Genomic DNA, 23,198 nt, shown 5'->3' on the forward strand with positions numbered 1-23,198 from the left:
ACCATAATATTTAGAGTAAGAAAATATTAAGGATAATGGTACTTTGGGCATTATAATGAGTCATTATTCATTCAGATTAACGTGGTCTGTAAGGCTATAGGGACTAAGACCAAATCTACAAAGGAATACATTTAGTTAATCGCCATGTGTTGTGTGTGTGCATGTAAATTAGCCTTTGTGACCTACGGAAAAAGCACTCTTGGTTTGTGTGGTACAAAGCGGGAATTGTATAAATGAGGACGTTTACATTCCAACCGGAGCCACTGCCCATATATGGTGTCTTACCAAATATTTGTTCTTGTATTTACATTCCTTTCGGCTATTGTCCTGATGGTTCAGACAATTTTGTAGCCACGGGGGTAGAACTTGACTCGTTATCTCCAGCTAATGATTAATCTAACAAATACTAGATTTACTAGTTAAGTGTGGAGTTCCACAGACTGATGGCTGTAGGCTATGAGTTAGCAGTTGGCTACGAGTTACACATTTGCCACATTTTCTCATTTGTTTGAGGCTGTAATGACTTGCTTATTCCGTCGCAGGAATGAATGGATTGTAATTAATGGAATTATTTTCATTTCAGTTGCAGCGTAAATCTCTTTTCCCGCTACTGTTCATGCTTTTGGAATTGATTGCTTCTGAGAATAATCTTTCGATCTTTAAACCTCTGTATGTGGAACACATTACTATGTGTGCTGTAATGCGGCGGCGAAGCGTTGGAACAATTACACAGCTAATGGACAACATAACAGCAAGAGCCTTCACCACAGGGAGATGAAACTCCAAGCCGTAGCACAGAAATAAGAAGGAATAAATAGTTGAATGTTCAACTACGTTTTATTTATTACAATAAGTGTTTATTGAGACTGAAAACAAGAGAAAGACTTTCTTTCCCATGGTAGGAAATGTATTTTACTGTACAAGAAATATAGATGAGCTTTTCTTTAAATCCAAGCACTAACAGAGGTTGTATCCGTCAAACATTTTATAGATCATGGTAAGTAACGGTATGCTGGATTCACAGGAATGCTATACACTATCGCATGTATAAGTTTGGCTGCTAAATGTTTTCACAAATACACTCATGACTTAAATAAAAACATTAATCGCAAATATTTCGTTATTTGCATTGGGATGGTGAAATTCTAAAAACAAATGAGTAAATATAAACAGTCCCAGATAGTTTGCGGTAGGGGCTGGTTTGGTTATTAAAAAATAAGAAGACATAACCAGGGCTTTGAATTGCAATTGGTTGCAGCTTACAAGGAGAACAGTAAAACAGTGATGCAGAAACAGCTCTGGCAGACTGACGACAACACCACGGCTGTAAACTCACTTGAAATCACCTAGCAACCAAAACACAACTCTCCATGGTAAAAAAAAACTAAAACAATTTATACTCTTTCAAAATGAACCACAGTTTGAATTCTGTTGGCCTCTTTCGTATCGTTCGGGGTTCCTTCAAAAACGGAAGAACCCCGAAACAACACAAAAAAACAACCAGCAGACCGTTCCAGATAGAACTCGCATGGTCTCCAAAGGGGTCTGAACGAACCGACCCGTCCTACCAAAGCCCCCCAGGGCCGATGCGTAGCCTCAGCCGCCGCTAGCACCGGTGCAGCGGTGTTGGCGCTCACTCCTTGCGGCGCTTCTTGTCGTGGTAGTCGTCCTTGTTGGAGCGCCCGCTGGTGGAGGGCCTCTTGGAGCCGCCGTGCTGCTTGGCCTCCTCCAAGAACTTGTCCAGACCGAAGGGATCCTCCTCAAACTGCACCGGGCCCTCCCGCCGCTGGGCGTGGTCCGCCCCGGTGAACTCCTTGTCGGGCACGAACCTGGAGGAGGAGAGGGGCGGTCATGGAAGAACGGCGTTAGAGTCATACCGCATACCTCAAGGATAGGACGGCGGCAAGGGAGTCCCAGCCAACTGATTGATCCCAAAAAGTCCCCCAAAGTTTTAACTATAGCCAGGAGCATGATGCCACCGCCACTCAAGGGTCAATTTGGATTAAAAGAAACGTCGGATGAATGAGTAACGAACGTATGTCTTGACAATGGTGTCATTGCTGTAAAGGTTAACTTCAGATATCTAAACAAATACAAGTGTCTTGTTTAGTTTCTCTGCCTGACCCCAGCAATGCCAATGCTAACGAGCAAACAAACGGGCCGTTCATGAAGGGCACAGACTTGGCGCTGGTGGCCAGCCAACATATGGGCCAGGCTTCGCTCTGTTTGCCGAGGGTGGCCGTGTGAAACCAAGGACGCCAGGGCCCGTTGGGAGATCAGGAAATGACGTCAATCCCAAAGAGAAAACATGGTTTGATGGTAATAAGCCTCAAACAAGCACCTCAATTTGGGCTACTGGTTATTTAAATAAGACATCTGTTGGAAAATTACTTAAAAAGGTCCATGTGTTGAATGAGGGTGGATCAAATAATCTATCATAGTGCTTTCTTAATCCATGATCTTTGAATCATTTGAGTCACACACACACACACACCTGTTGTTTTTGGTGAGGTTCTCAAAGTCGTCTGCGTACGCGTCCTTGTCGATGTTCTTGCTGGGACGGTAGATGTTCTGGGCCATGTCTCTGCCGCTGCGGAAGGGCTGGTCGTACACGTTGTATGTTTCATCCTCACCGCCCGCAAAACCGCTGTCCATACCCTGAGAGGGGAGAGAGAGTGGTACATGGTAGGACATGTTAGAAAACAAGATATATTCGAGAAGGTCACCAAACCTTAACAGGATAAGGTGTAGGCAGGAAAAGAGAATCCGTCTAACCAATCACAATTTGATCCAAGACTATAAATGTGACTACCTTTCCAAAGGAAGCTAGAAATAAATTTGGCACAGTCAACACACTCAAATATTTACCACATGATCATTTTGCATGCCTCGATAACCAAGTAAACCAACCCATTACATCTGCATTTGCATGCTGTGCAATCCCAAAACAGTCAACAGTCAAGGCTTGCCCAGTGTAGCCACTTTGACCTGAATGTCGGTGCTATAGCAACAATGCAAATGGTCTGTACGAGGGCAACACCATGTTGTGCTCACCATTATGAAGCTAAAGCTAGACTGAAGCCATCACTGGAGATGAAGGTTGAGCACCAGGCGGAACAGGCTGTATGGATGGAATGTCCCTAAAGTCTAGCGCCTAAAGATCGCTAATGTCCGTCCAGAGTTGTAGTAGCGTGACCCAAAAGACCCATAATGCACACATTTTTACACCGCACAATTTAAGTGGGGCTGTACTCTCCTTTCAGGGCATTAGAGAAAAAGGCAACGGGATATTTAGCGTCTCCCAACGACGTGAGCTATGGGGCTGTAGACGCTAAACCAGCACCCCCTGTTCAACTGTCATATGTTCAGTGTTTGGAAAGGAGAAACAGGACTTCAGGGGGCCTGCAGCAGGCGCTCTACTAACCCGGTTGCGGTTGAACAGTCTCTGGTCGTACTGGGCCTCGCTGGTGGTGCGGGGGTTGGGCACACCCAGCGCGATGAGCTCACTGACGTCTCGATCCTGGTCTCTCTGCAGCTTGGACCTGGAAGACAAACACACACACGCATGTTTAAAAAACACACCAAACGTGCAGGACGAATCCCAATGAAGCGGTTACTTTGACACTAATGTACCCTTTATTGTAACCACACAAAAAAAGATGTGTAAGATTAGATGGGAATTGCTCCCTGTGGGACGGTTGAGGGCGGCGAAAAACATAAGTGCCGACAGATGTCAGCCGTTTCAATTCCATTTACAAAGAGTCTACAAGCCCTCCAAAACCGTGGGCGCAGTTTGCCCCACAGCGGTATCAAAATGTGATAACGATCTTGTGTAATTGTGCTGGGAAGAGGTCCGCCGTTCCGGAGTTAGGCAGAAGAGGCAGGGAATGGAGGTTAACTGCTCGCTCCTGATGACAGCAGGAATTGTCATTTGGATGACATTCATTCTCCGTCGCCCCCCCAACCCCGGCAGACCCCAATGTGGACACAACGTGGACCGCAACTAGGGCTGCAAACATGTACTAGAGTGACCGAGTACTCATCAAGAAAAATCATACAGGATTTCCAAGATATGGTCACCGAAAATCTTTTGTATGTACTTTACAATACAATTTATATTATGTTGAAATGTGTTTTGGCAAAGTTTGAGCAGGAAATTTCATTGAATAGTCAAAGGTATTTGCCGTTGTGCAGTCATGCACTGTATGAGAGGCTGTATAAATTAGATATTGGATATTGACCAGATATTCACAGTGTGAATAAGGCCTCATTCAGACCAAATCAGGCACTGTGGTGAAAAACGGCAGTTCAACCACTGGTTGGTCTGAATGAGGCCTGAGGGAGTGACGCAGGACACTAACCAAGCGATCAAGCTAGATACATTTCTAAATGGAACCGATGCAGGGTTATCCCCAAACAATGTTTAGACTGTATAAAACACAGAAAAACACAGACTTTTCATACATGTAAAATCTAAATTAGTTGCAACTATTGCAAAGGAAAATAAAAAAAAGCAACATAACTGAGTACTTGCCGAGATTTAGACAGTACTCTCCTCTTTTAGCATTCCTTGCATCCTTAACTACAGCCACATGAATATCGCCAAAATACACGTCGCACACTGAACGCCATCCGGCAGGGACGGCGCGGCTCTCGGATCACAACAGGTGACCGGTTCATTCCTAATGGCTTCAGCGAGCGCCGCTGACAGGGCGCGCCTTCTTCCTGCCGCCCTGTGAATTAGCTGAGAGACGGTACCTCTTATCGGGGGCGGCCCTGGAGATGTTTCTGTCGTGCTGCCGTTCCTTCCGTCTGTCATGGCGGATCTCGTCGCGCTCCCTGGCCTCGGTGTCCTCACCCCCTGCGGAGGGGGAGGAAGGAGGAGGACAGAGTTAAGATGGGAGCCAGCAGAGAGCAGGCAGGAGCGGGAGGAAACGGCAGGGTCGGGAGGGTGAGGGAAGGAAAGCGTGAGGCAAGATTCGTAACAAAATAAAGAACGCGGGGGAGCGCGAGGAGAATGCTATTGGGGATAAAAGGTCAAGTATAGCAGAAGAGTTTAACATGAGCTTCGACACGAGCAGAGGAGGCAGAAATAGTAGGTTAGAACTAAACAGAGAGAAAACCATTTTATGGTTGCTGCCAACCAAAAAAGAAAGAAAAAAAAAAATCAGCAGATGGCTGTCGTTTTTTGTGTATGAACATTAAATTCAGTGGAGACATCATTAAAACACAGCAGGATTCAAATCCATTCGAGTGTTTTCCAAACCGTCCAATAGGCATTTTGCTCTCGATTATGTGTCGATGCACCCGAATGACCTTTTCTACGTGATCTGCATTCTTATGGCTTGTGTGAAAAACAATGTTATTTCCATTAAACCCAACGGTGTACCACACACACACACAACCTTGAGACCAACCTTTGTCTCCGTGACCTTTGATCCCAGCCCTGCGGTCTCGGGCCATCTGGGCCAGCTCCCTGAGCTTCTCTTCCTTCTTCTCCTTCTCCTTCTGGGCCATCTTCTTCTCCACCTGGGCACGCATCTCCACCGCCTCTCTGGCCTATGGAGAACAAGCACCACGGTCAAGACAGCTCCACTAAACATCCATTTGGTCCAATTCATCTTTGCACAGGACAAAATGCATTGTTTCCAATGGGAGTTGAGGAAAGTAGTTTAGGGTTGAATTCAATCTACTTGAAGTCTGACTTCTGTCCAAACTCCATATACACACTTTTTATATTCAGTGTTTCTCATTGATTTTTACCTTCATATGCTTTTATTTATCGTTGAAATATGACTCCTGTCCATGTAAAACCCCGATTTACCTTTGTGTTTAATGGACGCTATTAAAATAAAAGAGTCAAACGCGCCTACGTATTGCCAAAGACATGCAGGCATGTCTCAGCGTCCCAGAACGAATAATAAATCCAAGACAATTACCTTTCTGTCAGCGATGTAGAGCGCCTCGGCGAGCTTGGCGAAGTTCTCATTGATGTGAACGGTCTGAAGACCTCGGCCGTCAGCAGCCAGACGCTTATCCAGGGGGATGGTGTAACCCTGAAAAAAAAACAACATTTAACATTCAAATATTTTTGATTGGTTTGAAAAGCGGCCATTTTGAGACAGCTGTTGTAACAGTACCTTGGCGTTCTTCCAGTTGGAGATGCAGGGAGGAATCTTCCACTCTTGTTGCTCCTTGACTGTCATCTAAAGAAGGGGAGTTCGTCATCAAATTTTGTATCAATGGCATCGATTCCGATCACCGGAATCAATGGTGATCGAAACTACTACACCTTGATCAATTCCCTTATAGTTTAAAAAAAAGTATCCTACAATTTGTAGCCAACTCACAGTGCTTTTATATAAAAATAAATCAATTATATTGTGAAATCGTACCTTCCTGCTCGGGGAATGCAGAACAGGGGCAGGGGGAGAGGGGGGCCCCCTGGGAATCTTCTTATTGATCCTGAAGGACACAAAAAACAACCACGTGAATCTCATTCTGTAACAGCCACTAATCAAACTGGTTCTTCATAGAGTAAAGCTGGCAGACTTTGATATTGAGTTACATGCATACAATTCAGGTCGGCCTAGCTATCGGAGCGAGGCGGAGGAGCTGTGTACGTACTTGAACCTGGGGGGCTCCATTGGGTCCTTCTGCATCTCCACCATGCGGATGACCCTCTGCTTTGCCCCCGAGTTGAAGGCCACGCCTTGCTGAGATGGAGTGTATCTGCAAGCAGAGGACATTTCCAAAAGGTTGGAACCAGATATAACCTTTGGATACCAAATACACGTTACACAAATGACTATTAGCAGCCCCAGAACATGCATAATGTCACATATTAAGAGCCAGGGTAGACGACACATTGCATTTTTATGAATTTCGTGCAAACATCAAACCATATATCAGATGACAGAAATAATTCTAAAATATGGTACCTGTGGCTGTCAAAGGCCTGTAGTAAGCATTCATAATTTAATACGGCCCAAATAAAATAAGATTTTCTGGGCCCGACCTAAAATCGTTAAAATGAAACCTTCCAGGTCACATGACTGGCACCAATTTCTTTCTAGCGGAAACGCTGGCACTGGTACATACCTGATGTACTGGGCAGGAGCCTGTTTGTCTGCGGCCCTCACAGGCATTGCAGCAGCAATCTTCTGAGACACTTGTTTGTCCAGGGCAGCGCGAGTCTTGTCTGTCAGCTGGAGACGGAGAACATACCGAAATACGTTTATTTAGGGAATCACGTTTTCGTAATTGGTCTCTAAAGTAAAAGTATTACTTTAACCGTTGAACAAACAACTTCATCCAAGGCAAATTATTTCAGTAGTACCTCGGAGGTGGTACAAACCCATTTCAGATCAATTAAATCCCATTAACATCAACCAGATACAATCCTATTGGCTAGGATCTTTATTCCATTGGGTTCCTTTCAAAGTCCAGAAGCCATATCCACAAACAGCTCTAGGATTTACCTCCTTGACAGCCTCCTCATCGGGCCGCTGGAGCTCTGGGGCGTCATCGTTCAGGACCTCCTTGGGAAGCAGGTCTGTGTATTTACTGAAGACCACCTACACACGTAGAGGAGGGGAAGCATGTTAGTAATCCATCGATGTACAGCCAAGGCTGGCTACATTGTTAATATATCAGTTCTTAAAAATAAATAAAAATCTGCTCAGTATGAATGGGTACATAATTAAGACTTTGAATATTCACAGTACAGTAAAAAATATATGCCAAATACGAATGTATTCATGTTGTCCGCCACAGTATTTACTGTGTGTACTAAATCTGTTTGTCACATATAACCCACACTCTTCATGCAATGGCTTACCTTATCTTTTCCCTGTCCCTGTCTGGCGATTGAATCATATTTGATCTTCCCTTCGGCGTCAACCTGCACAGCAAGGGCATTGGACGTCTTCTTCTTCCTGCCCATCTCCAGGGGAAACTGGGCCACGTGGATCTCGGGAAAAGCACCTCCATCTCCAAAGTCCTACGCAAACACAGATGGCAACAAGCAAGATAGTATGTGGGTTGAAGAAGAGGTGGAAGAAATAATATTGACACAAAGCTCAACGATTTCCACAATAAACATGTATATACAAAGCACTGATTTTAATAAAAAACATTTCATCGTAATTCTATACCTCACAATGGCAGTGTATAGTCCGTACTGCTGGGCAGTTAGTGTCATGTTTACCTCAAGTGCACGAGGAACCCAGCCCTTTCGGTGCTCGTATGGCGGGGGTTCATTGCGAGAGGATACCACGACGGTCGAGTACGACTTCTTGGCCCGGAGTCTCTCTTCTGCCTCCAACTGGTCCTGCGACAGCTGGGTCGGCGCGGGTAAAAAGCTGTAGGGATCCAATACAACCGGGGTTGAACTTCAGCTCCAGCAGACACATGTAGACAACCTGACTGGCTATGCGGCCTAGCTAACCCGTTCTATTTTCCTTTATAACATAATACTATAAATAAAACACCCAAACATGCACTGAAGATCGACGACGATATATCTGATAGCAATCATTGTGTCGGTGAAATGCCCGTTTGATTGCACCATACACTAAGTTGAAAAGCGTTACAGGGCAACTGCTATGCTAGCATGCTACGTTCGCCGTGTGTTTACTAGCAACGTTAGCCGGCGCTAAACACAGATGGTAGTTTTTCACTAGCTCACAAGTCAACGAACACATTTCCTTTTGCGATACACTTATTGGTCGCATAAAAGACCACAATGCGCATTCAAAAACAACATACACATTTAAACAACTTTAAAACGCAAGAATGGCCTTGTCAGAAGGACTAACCTCGAAAGCGACATTTTCCTTTCTTCCCTAGCCAGGAACTGAGCATGCGCACCACTGGTCATAGAGTGGCGTTGAGACAGCGCATCACTGTATAGAATACGATAGAATAGAACAGCATGTAATACAACTAAAGAATTTTATAAAACCAAATACAACCAATTTTCTGTGAAAAAATAAATATCACGCAATAAATACCCTGTTCTGTTCAAATAAGGTGGGGTTCCGTTTATTTTATATTGTTTGAGGGCCTTTTAATTATTTTACAGATCGATAATAGTAGTGTAAAGTAACTTACTGTTTTTAGTTTCACTAACATTATTTTACTTTTTATACCTAATGTCTCTTTTTTATGACTAACTTTAGGTTCGTTTTATTGTCTTTCGCAGCCCCAGTCAACTGTTGCTGTACATCGCGTCAGGTAGCAACGACCACCTCCGTTTTGGATGGCGCATTGGAATGTTAATTGTTATGTAAGTAGTAATGTTTATTTGTTTGGTAATTTAGCGTGACATTTTTTGTCATAATGGAGCGATTTGAAACAGCTACACATTTTCATAAGTCGGGGTATATTTTCGTTGATTTAGGATTTTACAGAACTCTTACGCACACGCATGCAGTTAAAACAACACACACAAACATGCGCATACTCACACGCTCAAACACGCACATGCAATCACACTACTCCCATAATTTACTGTTGAGTTTGCAAAGAGAGGCGCAAAGTCTATCCTGAAATACATGAACGTCGGCAGAAAAAGTACCAAAAGCACTTTGTTATCTGTATTTCATCCAAATTTGTTTTAAACAAAAATTGCGTGGCCTGACACAAAAAACACAAGAATACGGGCGAGCAGCGGGTTTTATGGATAATGAGCACTACAGCGTTTTGCTTTCTCAACTGATTTCCAAGTTTCATTTCTGTGTTCATATTTTATCACATGATGTATAGGCTATATATTCATATTTTAAATAAGAAAAAAACAAAACATAAAAAAATAAACCATTGGTAAAAATGTAACCGTAATAGTGCTTTTTATCAATAAAAACAGCACTTCTATTTGGATTTGTTTGCAGTCTTGGCCTCCATTTTGTTGGTGACGTTGACGTTTCGCCGTCTATGTATGTATGTCTATGAACTGCCAAACCTTAATTGAGCGGGCCAATAACTAATGTTATGAACTACACCTGTGTTATTCCTATTGCGAAAAGGTTATTTTATGGGAAATTGGGATATGTTACCCAAACGTTGTATACTTTTAGTGTGCTACTTAATTGTGCTGCATCTTTCATTTTAGCCATAACCAACAGCTTGGTGCAGTTCCTCTTCTCTCCCACTCACAGTCTAAGGCCATGATAGAGGTCAGTCAAGGCTACTCTTCCACAATGAATTCCTTCCTCTCTTTGCCTGTTAGTTAGCAGAATGGCAGTGATGAATAGCCCATTGCTTATGTAACTGGGAACCATTGTCCGTTCCACTCTCTGCCAAGTTCTCACTTGATCCAGGCCCCTCTTGGGTAAATATAGTTCATATTGCGCCTTCTTTTTCACTTCTGTGTTAAGACTTGCCGGGCTCATGCATTGACTTTCTCCAAACTGAGTTCTATCACCGAGCACCAGTACAAAGGGCTGAAATAACCCGTTGGGGCAGTGCTCAGATACAATGGGAGCAGAATGTCATTATTAATACCGCAGCTAAGGATTATGGGAAACAAAATGAAGCGCCTTTGCAAAAATGTGATTTGGGTGAGTTTGCGATGGAATATAATTAGAAAATGCTCCTGTAGGTTTTATGGGATAGGATGAATATAAAAATACGTTTGGACTATGGTCGTTCCTTTCTTTATTTTTCCCTTCTTTCTTTATGTTTCTTTCTTGTTATGGAACCTATCTTACCTCAATCTACTTCAAAGCTTAATAAGCTCTCAAGAATAAAGCAAAAACCCTCCATGGCCGTACTACATTGAGAGACTATGTCCTATGAAGTGTGGGGATGTTGCCTACACTGAATACACGTTTGGTCTTTTAGCTGACACATTTATCCAAAGCCACTTACAGATGAGGCCTAATATCTAGCCAAAGCATACAATCAATATTGAAGACACAACAAAAATATAAGCAATGCGCTTCTTCTGAAAGGATATCAAAAACAAGCAACTGGCCAGCGTGAAGTGTAGCTACATGACTTGGCAACCATGAATAGTCGTTTATTTTGTTTGATATTGTATCTATATGTATTTACAGCAATCAAATGAATAGTATGAGTGAGGGCATCACAACAAAGAAGATATTTTCTGTCCTACCTTGGTTCTGGGTTTGAGCCTCATTGTTTGCAGTATACCTGTCGGTGTCCTTGAGCAAGATAACACGTATCGATTCTGACTACATAGCAACAGAGGCTGCATACAACAAGCATAAGAAGTGCAAAGGAAGGTGCAAATGTGATAGAACAGTTATACAAATAAACTGAAGAGAGGTTGAGAGAGCAAGGGAGGGAGAGAGAGAGCGAGAGGGAGAGAAATTGATGAGGGCAAGCAGAGAGCTAGACACATTCAGCATGGTGATTATCAGATTCAGCGGTTGGCTCGTGACTGCAGGAAATACATTTATTGTGTAATGAGCTAGTGGGTAAATGCATCAATTGCTATTGAGCTGTCCAATCCAAAGTTATGAAAGGCTTGGCAGGCAAATAAACAATGATCCACCATAGCCTGCAGATGTTGTGGATAATACCATATTGTGTGTTAATACCTTATCGACCTGTAAAGTCCATGTTACAAGGGACTTACCAAAATCTCAGTTTGACAGACAGGCAAAAACAGAGATGCATCTAATACATTATTTATGGTTTAATACAAATGGGGATAGAAAATCCGAAAGTACTTTTAGCAGCCACATTGCATGTGATTTCAATGTGTTTTAAGATTTACTTTCTGCTCACAAGGCAATCACTCACATGCCGATCGGATGCAAACAATACCCGCACACTCAAAACTCTACATGGAAGTAGTGTGTGTGTGTGTGTGTGTGTGTGTGTGTGTGTGTGTGTGTGTGTGTGTGTGTGTGTGTGTGTGTGTGTGTGTGTGTGTATTTCTGTGTGTTTGGGCTTACATGCATTTGTGTGTGTGCGTGTGCATGGCGCGTGTGTGTACTAGTGTTGTGGAGTTTGTTTCTAGGCTCGGCTCCTCCCTGTCGGAAATGATTCATATCCCACTGATTCCCAGGTAATTACTGGGGGGAGGAGGGGGCTGGAGCAGGGAGGAGGTTGGGGGGGAAAGAGGGCCTTGTGGCTGCTCACGGGGAGTGAATGATAGATGGAAACAACGTGAACTGGGTCAGTGGCCTGCAGCTTCCTGCTGCGGAAAACGCACACGTGCACGTGCACACACCAACACACACACGCACACACACATATGTGCACACACACTCACGCACGCAACCGTCAGTACATCCATGTACATTTTTTGGCTCATCCTTTCTATGGGCTGTCATAGTTTAGTTTCAGCCTAGTTTGGCAGTACATCAATATTTGTATTATAAAATGCTGAAGTATAAAATATTGAGGTTTCAGATAATTTTCACAAACTTTTCCTTACGGGCCTATTCAAGTGGGATGGAAGAGTTTATTTCCAATTAGTTTAAAAAACAAATTTCAATTTGGCAAATGTTCAACTGTAAATAAGAGGCTGCAATGTTGGCCACTAGATGGCAGCCCTAACAAAGGTGGGGTTTCAATCATTAACACATACACACACAGCAACACACACACACAGCTAACACACACACACACACACACACACACACATTCACACACACACAAACACACACAAACAAACACACACACTAATGCAGGCTCACACACTCCGGCACAATCTCAAGGACATCTTGCCATCAGGCGAGCCGATATGCTTCCTTTACGCTCACTTTGATAACTTAATACTTGAACAGTGTGCTCAACACAAATTGCGTGCAGGCTAACGAAGGGGATGCGACATCTCCTAAACACCACTGCAGCGACACATTGTTCTTCCAATCTGGGGAGGAAATCGCTCATTTTCTAATCGACACAAATTGCTCTGTCACTCTGGGAAATATTGTTGTGCAGAAAGCAAACAGAGTGGTGAGCTAATTAAAATGCTCTCAACAAACATGGTCAGTGCTTTTTTTACACAATTTCCCCATCCTGCTGCGTGCCACCGTCGCAGTAAACAAGCGATCGCAGCAGTGGCCGCTTCTCCTGATACCCCTCATTTCATGCTGCATTTGTCCCATACAGGCCCGTGGCGCGGCCAGGCTGCAGCCCAGCGTCCGAACGCGGCTTTGACCTTGAAGAGGAAGCTGGGAGATGGATGTATGGAGCCGTTAATCTCATGTTCCTCGATGACCGTCGCTGATAGCGAACAACGGTTAAAGGTACCATCATTCCAGCTTTAAGCCCGACCCTGCGTGAAGGTCTGAGTGTTTTGGCAAGTGGAACCCAAGTGAGCCCCGTTAATGTTTGCAAATGGTTTATCGTGTCTCTGTCTTGGCGGGAAGGTTTATACATGGATCCTGATGTGATGCTTGTGACATTGTATTGCATCCATTGTACACATGGTTAACTTAAACAAAATCAGACAAGCCCAGAATACATGTTATGGTAATAACACAGTAGGCAAGATAACAACACATGAAATGTTGTTACGCCTTAGCCTTGCAGGTCTCTTTCTAATAGTGTAAGTAACATAAGTTGTAGCCCTCAAGCTACAATGCTAAGGGTGCTGTTAACACGTGAATAAGGAATCACAATGCGCGAGGAAGACTTTGGACGAGGAGAAGGTATGACAAAAACAATCTAGTAAATCTTTTGATGTCCCTGAATGTGAAACCTCTGTTCTTGTTTCTTCTTTTTTTGTTGAAACATGCATTATTCAGTGTCACACTGCAACTCAGATTTCCATTTCCTTTGCCTAGCTTACTTTTCAGCTAGATCCAGGAACAATCTTGAAATAGGGTCTGGGACACATTGTATGCATACGATAGCACACACGCACGCTCCATGCATGCGCACAACTCCCAGGCATGCCAAATAGACAACATGCCCCTATGAACTGATATAACTCGGCATAATTCTGTCCCTGTTTTAACACAAGCAGGTGTGCCCTCTAACCACTATCAGGTGAATATCAGAGAGGGGCTTCATGTGGTCGTCACCTACTCCTTGGTGTGGGGGTGGTATTTCCCCATTGACTTATCATCTCTTCACCTCTTCACCTCTTCCTGCCGCAATCTCTCCAGCATCTGCTCACCCCTTCCCCCCCCCCTCTCTCTTGGGGTTGCTTCCCAAACTTGTGATCGGGACCCCATTTGGAGTCTCCTAAATTGCATATGGCGTCGTGGGAGATTGCAGGCTTATAGGCTATAGATAGTTGATGGTACATTTTATGTGAAAACAGTGCGGGGTAAAAGGTTCCTTACATACAAACAGATGGTCTATTGATTCATAGCTACAGGCAAACGACTAATAACCACTAGACTGGGAGATGGAAATTAGTTGAAGTGTAGAATTCACTAGAATTTCCTGAACTAAAGAAGGGGTCACGGCCGAAAAAGGCGGGCGGGAACCATCGCTTTGTACCCCAAACTCCCCCCCCCCCCCCATGCAGTGTTGCCACCCATCATTTCAACCACGGATGTCTTCATCTTAACACAAAGGACCGGGGCGGGATCACCTGGGGATCTCCCTCACAGAGTAACCAGGCAACATGCATGGCCAATGAGAGCGAGTGCGACCGGGCCACTCTCTCCTAACTGCACGCGACAGGTGAGGGAGTGGGCTGAGGCAGGGGGGACGCAGCTGCTCCGCCGCACATACCTGGTGGCTGGATTAGCCGGCGTCACCTCCTCGAGGAATAGGTGCCACAGCTGCCGTGTTTGTTCCACCTTGGAACAAATGCTCTTCTATTGATAAGCTGTGGCTGTGTGTGTGAGTGTGTGTGTGTGTGTGTGTGTGTGTGTCTGTGTATGTGTGTGTGTGTGTGTGTGTGTGTGTGTGTGCGTGTGTGTGTGTGTGTGCACTTTGAGGTACAGGCAGTGCAACGCGTTTGTTTGATTCGTTTTTTTTTTCGTCTTTGTTTAATTGGAATTCAACCACATTTTTTTCTTTTTCGGGATGCAAAAAATACAGCACATCTACGTTAGATTTACAGGCAGCTTGAAAAAAAACGATTTGTATTCAGTATTTGCTCAGGCAGACATGCACGCCACACTTTTTGATTGGTTGTCATATTTGAATGCGTAACGCCCCCTTCACTGACCAATTTATGGAAATAGATCGAGGACATGAGTGTGCTGTGGCTTTATCTGAGAAACACAGGAACTGTGCTGAATTGTAATGCGTTTTTAGCTTGGTTGGTTTTGAGGGCATCCAACCAGTGCAGGACATCATGGTATAGCCCTTTTCATATCTGGTAGTCTAAATCTGTCGTTTTTATCGACATATGACTCTAGATAAGAAGTAAGATTTAATATACTCTGGCCTTCTCCAGGCAATAAAAACGCTCACTCGTGATTTGATGGCACTTCAGGGCCAATTCTTCACTATATTTTCTCCCTCCAGTACCTCACCTTGCCATGGTGTTTCATGCTGCCCCTCTCAAATTACAATTACAGGGAACCTACAGAGGAAACGAATCATACTATAGCGAGAGGATGGACATGTGCATCTCAAGAGCCATCCAAGGGTGGCAAACCAGAAATGGAACAGCCACCACTGTCGCCCGCAGCGCTTACTGTCACGGTCTCGGAATTAAGAAACAACCAGAGAATATTATGAATCCCCAAGGTCTTTCTCTTTTTCTTCCTCATGAAGATAGCACACACTGTCTATCTGTACCACTGGAGGTCCTAGCATGAATGGCTATGGGTGGTGGTGGTGGTGTAGGGGGGGGTAAGTAGGGTGGGTGTGTGGGTGAAGGCGGGGGAGGGACCACAGCGCACGCGATTCCTCATGCTCGCCTGAAGAGCGAATTATCCACGCATGACGGAAAAATACATGGCATGAAATTAGCTACAGCTCCCCTCTCTCCACCTCCCCTCTCTCCACCTCCCCTCTCTCCAAACCCCCCCCCCCCTGCAATGTGCCCCCCTGACGTCAGCCCATCGCTGCTGTATTTCTCACTACAAATTTCCCTCCCAGATGAACTGGCATATGATTAATGCAGATGGGATTCATTGTTAAGAGCCAGTGACTTTCTGCGTGATATCAACGTTTAAATAAAAGATCAGCCCACCCAGGCGTAGGGTTTGTAATCGTTTTGCCGCACGTAAAAAGGCCAACGCGTCGTTTGGTTTTGTGCTTTTCGTCGGTTGTTAGGCGATGGTAACAAGACATATTTAAGAAGGTATGCTTTGATTCTTTCCAGCTGCTCCTGTTTCTCATTCCTCAGCTTGTTTTATTGGCAAATGAAGGAAACATAGACATTTATTCTGAGTTACTAACATAAACAAGAACCAAAGCCCAATGTGCCTCACAAATGAGGAATCCAGCTTTTAGTCATTTTTGTTTTATCATCACGTGGTTCTGTTTGTGACCTACACTACACAATTTCATATTTAATGTTTGTTTCTTTTTAAACAAAGCCCAGTGACTGAGGTGCAATTACATTACCAACGTATAATAAACAGTTTGCCCTGGTAGAACGGACACAAGTACACAATGAAAGGTTATGCGGCTGGCAAGTCCCTGTTCAACTCGTTCACTTTCAAGCCTACCCACAAAGGCAACTTTAATTGCTTAGGTTACAACTGCTCAATTAAGCAGGCACAAAACATGTCAATTATCAAGGCCTTTGGGAGGCGGGGCGTGGAAACGGTCCTCGGTTGACTTTGACTCAAACAACCCTGGCTCTCCCGTCGGACCCCGGTTTTCTTCCTGGCTGAGTGAGCCGTGTTTCAAGGTTACACAGATAGCACATCCAGAAGCAATGGTGGCGTGTAATGAGGGTTTTCCTGAGGGATGGACGGTCACTTTGCGGATGGCAGGTGAGTTTGAGCCTGGGGAGAGGCGGGATGGGGAGTAACCGACCCAGCCTTCACGTCTCCGCTGCACCCTGTGGATTAATATAGACTACAATGCAGAGCACCTCTAGATGCCCGTCTTCTGCATGGCGCTGTTATCTAGTTATCCTTTTTTATTTGTCACTCTCCTCCCCCTGCATGCATTGCCTCCTATGCCATTAGTCTCCGTCACTCAATCTTGGACTCTCTCTCTGTTTTTCTTTTTTTCCCTCTCTTTTTCCTCCAATTTTGTGGTCCCCTGTCACAAACCCACACCATTTCAGGGACAGGTTATGGCAGTCGCCTAGGATGTTCGACTCTGACCCTACGGTACTGGGTTCGATCTCCAATGTATGTACACTAGCCTGCGGGCACCCTTGAGCAAGACGCACACAACCCTCACCTGCTCCTTAATGACCTGTATATATAATTCACTGCAGGTCGATACAGTTATTTCTCCAGAAACGCAAAATCTTGTCAACACTGGTTAAGATGATACCGCATTTGTGCATGTCTCAGCTTCTCGCTCTCATTCTGTAGGGTGTCGTCATGCACACAAAAAAATAAGAGACATTAAGTCCCACAGGCTTCTCATATCTCGAATATCAAGTACTGAGACATAGAAGAAAAGGCAATGCAAGCCAGCCTGAAGTAGAATCCTAAGCTTTACAAAACATATATAGCATGAATGCAGCATCTAGCATTGGGTTCCAAAGTCATATGTTCTAAGAAGGTTTGGTGAAACAAAAACAGAGTTGATAAAGTGGGCCGAAAGAAACACCAGGCATGCACTTGCTCAAACTGACAGATATACACACACACACACACCCACGCACGCACACACCCACGCACATACACACACACGCACACGCATACACGCACAGATTTATGTACATTGTGCTCATTTTAAATACCTCTTCATTCAACAAGAACAAGGACATTTTCTTCTGGCCATCAGTTATTATACGTGGCTCCTTTCTCCTCGGATCATTGGTTCGCTCCATTTCCCGCTCTCCCCTACCTCCAGCCCCCCTGCCCCTCCCGGTATCCACCGAGGCAGCCTCTCCTGCCACACGTTTCATGGCTGACAACGCCACAGCAGGTTAGCATGCTAGCATGTTATCGGCCTAAGCAGCTTTGCAGTAACTGAATGATGAACCACGTCGTGGAATGATGTAGACAAGTCATTAGGATGTGTGTTGGCTCAGTGTGATGCCCCCCCCCCCCCCCCCCCCCCCACACACACACACCTTCACAGCCATTGTCACGGTTCATCCATGATTATTAATGATGTCACTGGGCTGAAGAGAGTCGAGGGCAGAGAGAGAGAGAGAGAGAGAGAGAGAGAGAGAGGAAGAGAGAGAGAGGAATACTGGTCGAGTTAGGGACAAAAGAAGGAGAGAGATGAAAAAAAAGGGGGAGAGAGAGGTAGGGAAAAAAGGGAGTGAGTAGGAGAGAGCTAGGCTGCTTAAGTTGACGTATACACATATATGGAGCCGGGGAAACAGGATTAGAGGGAGAGAGAGGGAAAACAGATGAGAGGTATGTGGACTTGTAGGGAGATTGTAGAGTCAATTGGTGCACTGTACATTGGCCTTGCACTGCAGGGCTTGATATTATGAGCATATGCACAGCATTCTAGAACTGGCAGGAGGTAAAGTCTATAATAACCTTCATTCTTTGTGGGAGCGTGTGTGGATGCTGGCTGGTTGAAGCAGCCTCACCCGGACCGAGGTAGACTGATGGCTGCACACCTGTTGCACGTGAGGCAGTCAGTGAACACAGGTTAAACCAGCTATCTCCACGGAGAGAGAGAGAGAGAGAGAGATCTCCTGCATTGCAACATGGAGCGCCAGCGCCGTGTATCATTATCTACAAACTTTAACACTAAACCGTATTCCAACACCACCATCCTGTTCCTTGTCTGGAGGTGCCAAGCAAAATTCACCTAGTGGGGTTGTGGCAGCCAAGGTGGCGTGTTGCAATTGTTCCTGTTAGCATGCATTTTAGCCTTCAAAATGTTGAATGGCATTGTATTATATTATTTATTATTGTTGTTATTGAATTGTGTATATTATTGTGTCGCATTGTAGTCATATGTTTTGTGTATATATATTTTTGTGTATATATATATATATATATATATATATTGCATTGAATTCCATGATTTTGTTTATTATTGTATTCTAGGGAATGTTATTATGGGTTATTATATTGACAAGAGAGTGAGAGAGAGAGAGAGTGAGAGAGAGAGATGATTACAATTCCACCATCCTGGGATTCATCCAATAAGATGAAGAGAGTCCTAACGTGACCACATGGTGATAATGACTTACTCCAACACACAACACATTCCCTCTACGATCGACAAATGAGTAGGCGGTTGAGTCCTGTCCTGCTGTGTGCTGTTCTATGAACACATTCTGTAATATCCATCCACCGTGTGTCACCAGGGGACTCACCGTACCACAACTATTCAGTGGCGAATATACAGGCAACTGCTACTGTGATGTCTTGTTATCCAATATTTCTATCCAAACGCCGCACACAGTGAATCCAGCCGCCTGTCATTGAGGAGCAAGTAGGAGTTGGGGGGCCTCTTACTCAAAGTTACTCTCCTCCCTGAGTTTACAACCTGAGTCACCACACTATTGTCAGCATCAATTCGGTACATTTTCCGCGGAGACTGTATTGTACCGTATTCATCGGCACATCCCAAATGCCAAGTGTTTTGGCACTTGGGAGTTCACGAAGCGTATATAACACAAAAGTAACAGAAACTCAGGGACCTTAACGGGAAAGCCTGTATCTTATTTTTTGCCCTCCCAAAGACCACAACAAAGTTATTATGTTCACAACAACAACACCGGCGGCCTTTCCTTCACCTGCCCTGTGCGCTTCCCCTCCAGGGAGCGTTCTGCACCGTTTGCACCGGGCCAATCTCTTTGATCCACATCCATGATTCATATCCCATCTCAGGTAAACGTGAAGCCTGCAGCGTGTGTATATATATATAAATATATATATGTAGATTGTATTATATATATATTTAATATATCTTTATATTATAGATTTACAAAATACAATACAATCTTTGGGAACGGTTGAATATTAAAACTTGAGAAAGAAGAAGACAGAAAAAAATAACACACACACACACACACACACACACACACACACACGCACACACACACACACACACACACACACACACACACACACACACTTCCTTTCGACCTCTTTAAATCTTGCCCTAAAAAAAGCCACTGAGGAGCTGAAGTGCCTTAGCAGCTCTCTCCCTCTGGCTCTCAGCAGTGCCGTATGAACAACACGGTGGCGTTGATCAATGCGAGGGTAATTTGAGTGCATGGATTATAATAGAGGCTTTAGTGTCCATTGATTTCCTCTCAGAAGGGCTGGGGTGCGGTATGAATACATTCAATAGATTCATCACTTCTCTCACCGCTAAGACCCTAAAGGACCCCTCTAAGCCCCCCTCTGGGAATCTGAATGTCAAGTTGCTGGTGTGATGTCTCCCGGCGCTGCACTGGAGGCCAGGTTAGGAATGCATGCGTTGGGTGATAGGTCGTTCCTTAATGCCACTACATTCACAAATGCCGTTACGTTTGGATTTACATTGAGCGGGCCGGGATGGATAGTAGCGGTTAGGGTGTTTGTCAAGCTGAAATCTTCTTGGTTCAAACCCTAATGTTTGCAGACTCCCTTTATGCATCCTTGAGCAAATGCCTAACCCCCTACATGTTCACTAAAAGGACTTGGTTATATTGTAACAATGTAAGTGCTACACGCCACCTAAGTCGCTGCCAAACTCCACCTAGGTGACTTTAGCCGGGCTTCTCCAGACAAGGAAGACCGGTGTAATGTAAAAGTTTGTAGGCAATGATCCATGTCCTGGTGCTCCAGGTTGCCAGGCAGGAGAACCCTTCCTGAGTCTGTGTTGTGATGGCTGGTTTAACCTGTGCGCATTGATTTTCAATGCACACAATGCATCTTACACACTCCCACATGCATGTTTTTACGAAAATACTATTCAAGGTAATTCCATAAGCTCAGTGGGCATCAGTTCACAGTATAAAACCTAACATTCTGGCATTTGTTGATCCTTTCAACCATGAGGACAAGATTTTGGATGTCTTCCTAGATGTTTTTACTGCTGAAGCCAGCTGAGTCATATTCTTTCACAAAAGGGTGGTTGCTGGCCATTTCACCAAAGACAATCTAGGGTAGTGTACCGTTTTAGTACCTCTGCGTCAGTAGATGTCGATGGTGGTCACATTCCTTGACAACAGCCGCAGGACATATGATGCAGCCCAGTATGTCTTGTTCTGGCCGTGAAGGAATCTAAGAGGGCTAATCTGAAAGTATAAAATCTTCATGAGAATTTTTCTTCATCTCTCTCTGGGTGTTGCCATAAACAAAACTTTCTTTATTGCATTTTTTGCATAAACTTTTTTTTCAGCTGGTTAGAGACACATATTCACACAATTCAAACAATTATATTAACCTTGCCTTTCTGATTCCCATTGCTATTCTGCATTCCGTGCGCACGTCTTTCCAGCAACTCCTGAATTTATTCAGCTACACCGAGTAAAATTGTATCAGTTGATTGTTCACCGCCTCGCTTTGTGAGCCGCTTGGGATAAAAAGCGCTACAATCAAACAGATGTCAACGGATGTAAACATCCAATGGTGTACCGCACCAAACGTATGGAGAAGGAGGGGATCTTTGAAGCTGTCGTCGTTGTCCTCTGATAACGACTAGTGCTGAGAAGGTCCCGGCAGCAGGTGACTGACCCTCATGAGACCAGGTGGGGATGGAGGGGAGGGGGGGGCTCGTAAGGTAGGTGGAGGTGGACGGAGGAGCAGGGTCATGTTAGGGCGATGTAAGTACGCACAAAAGGGGGTTGGGGGGGGGGGGGGGGGGGGGGGGAAGGGGGGTTCTATGAAGGGGAGAGGACGAGGCTAGTCGGGAGAAAGGATGAATTATGTTGTCATGTTTCACACTGCTCGGGGGGGGGGGGGGGGGGGGGGGGGTGAGTGGGGGAGGCTAATTTGACGGCCGCGAGGGAGGGAGGGGGAGGCGGAGGAGGGAAGGGGGGAGAGAGGTGATGCAAGGAGGCTAATGTGGGAGAGGAGAGGGAGGGTGAGCCGACAGGCTGAGAGGTCCACTCGCCTCACAGGGCATCCCCAAGGACGGTTCAGATTGATGGGGATAAAGAGAGGGAGAGAGAGAGAGAGAGAGAGTTTACACTAGGTATTCTTTGTGTCTGTGATGTGAAGACACATTCCAGTCTTAATTACTATTCGTTTAATGATAATCACACGAGTCAAACTCATCATTGACATCATAAGCCACTTTATAGCCTCACATTATCTTGAACCTCTCTCTCTCTCTCTCTCTCTCTCTCTCTCTCTCCCTCTCTCTCTCTATCATTCTGCATCCATGTCATTCCTCAAGAGAGGTCATTCCTTCACAATTATTTCCCATGAGCCTTTGCCTGATATGTGAATGCTATCACTGCCCGCAGCTACCATGGCGACAGCCAGGCACCACTTGCCAGATACTTGCCCCAAGTGTGAATTTGACATCTCATTTGATGACCTCAGCACAATGAAATATGTGTGAGTGTTTGTGTATGTGTTAGTGACGCATGTTTGGTCTGTGCGATTGTGTGTGTGTGTGTGTGTGTGTGTGTGTGTGTGTGTGTGTGTGTGTGTGTGTCTGTGTCTGTGTCTGTGTATGTGTGTACGGTATGTGTGTGTGTGTGTGTGTGTGCCACGTTTGCAGGTGTTATGAAAAGGGCACATTCTCTCACTCTGGTGTCAGGCATTTCGAATAGGCTATATAACACTGTGAAATATGTTCTCATCTTACCTAACGTAATCAACTTGGCCAGTTTGTTTTTCTTGTGCTTTATGAGATCCCTCTGTAAACTCTATTATACCTTTTAGTTATTCAGCAGTTCCTTTTTAAAAGAGACTTACAGAAATTCTGACAAACAGTATCAAAGAGCATAAAGGTGTCTTGCTCAATAGACCCTGTTTAATTATCACAGACAAACCAAGGTGTGACTCATAACACTAATTATGGATTGCTACCTTCATGCACTGGGGTTTGGGTAGTAGATTTATCTTCCCTAGTTTAGTCTATACCAGCTATGCCCTGGTTCATAAGAAGAGCAGACCTAAAATAAGTGTTTTTCCTTGGATGATGCCACTTTATAAAGGTTTGAAGAGGGATGGACATTATTATCACTAATTGTTGTATACACTTTATCGGACACAACACCACAGTGAATGTATTGATATACATGTCATTAAGGA

The 23,198-nt window shown here is 44.6% G+C and overlaps 1 protein-coding gene across 1 annotated transcript; it reads right to left on the minus strand.

Moving 5' to 3' along the window:
• Positions 1 to 818: 818 nt before the first annotated feature.
• Positions 819 to 11,240, minus strand: snw1 (SNW domain containing 1). The gene is made up of 15 exons (XM_079753539.1): positions 11,120 to 11,240; positions 8,820 to 8,906; positions 8,210 to 8,363; positions 7,841 to 8,002; positions 7,482 to 7,577; positions 7,102 to 7,208; positions 6,628 to 6,732; positions 6,396 to 6,465; positions 6,141 to 6,206; positions 5,940 to 6,056; positions 5,418 to 5,559; positions 4,759 to 4,861; positions 3,425 to 3,542; positions 2,495 to 2,658; positions 819 to 1,829 (listed from the first exon to the last, which is right to left on the minus strand). The coding sequence occupies exons 2-15, from the start codon at positions 8,879 to 8,881 to the stop codon at positions 1,634 to 1,636; spliced, it is 1,662 nt and encodes a 553-aa protein (XP_079609665.1). The 5' UTR covers positions 8,882 to 8,906; positions 11,120 to 11,240; the 3' UTR covers positions 819 to 1,633.
• Between the last annotated feature and the right edge of the window lie 11,958 nt (positions 11,241 to 23,198).

Source organism: Pollachius pollachius (assembly GCF_949987615.1).
Source record: "Pollachius pollachius genome assembly, chromosome: 16".
Lineage (NCBI taxonomy): Eukaryota > Metazoa > Chordata > Actinopteri > Gadiformes > Gadidae > Pollachius > Pollachius pollachius.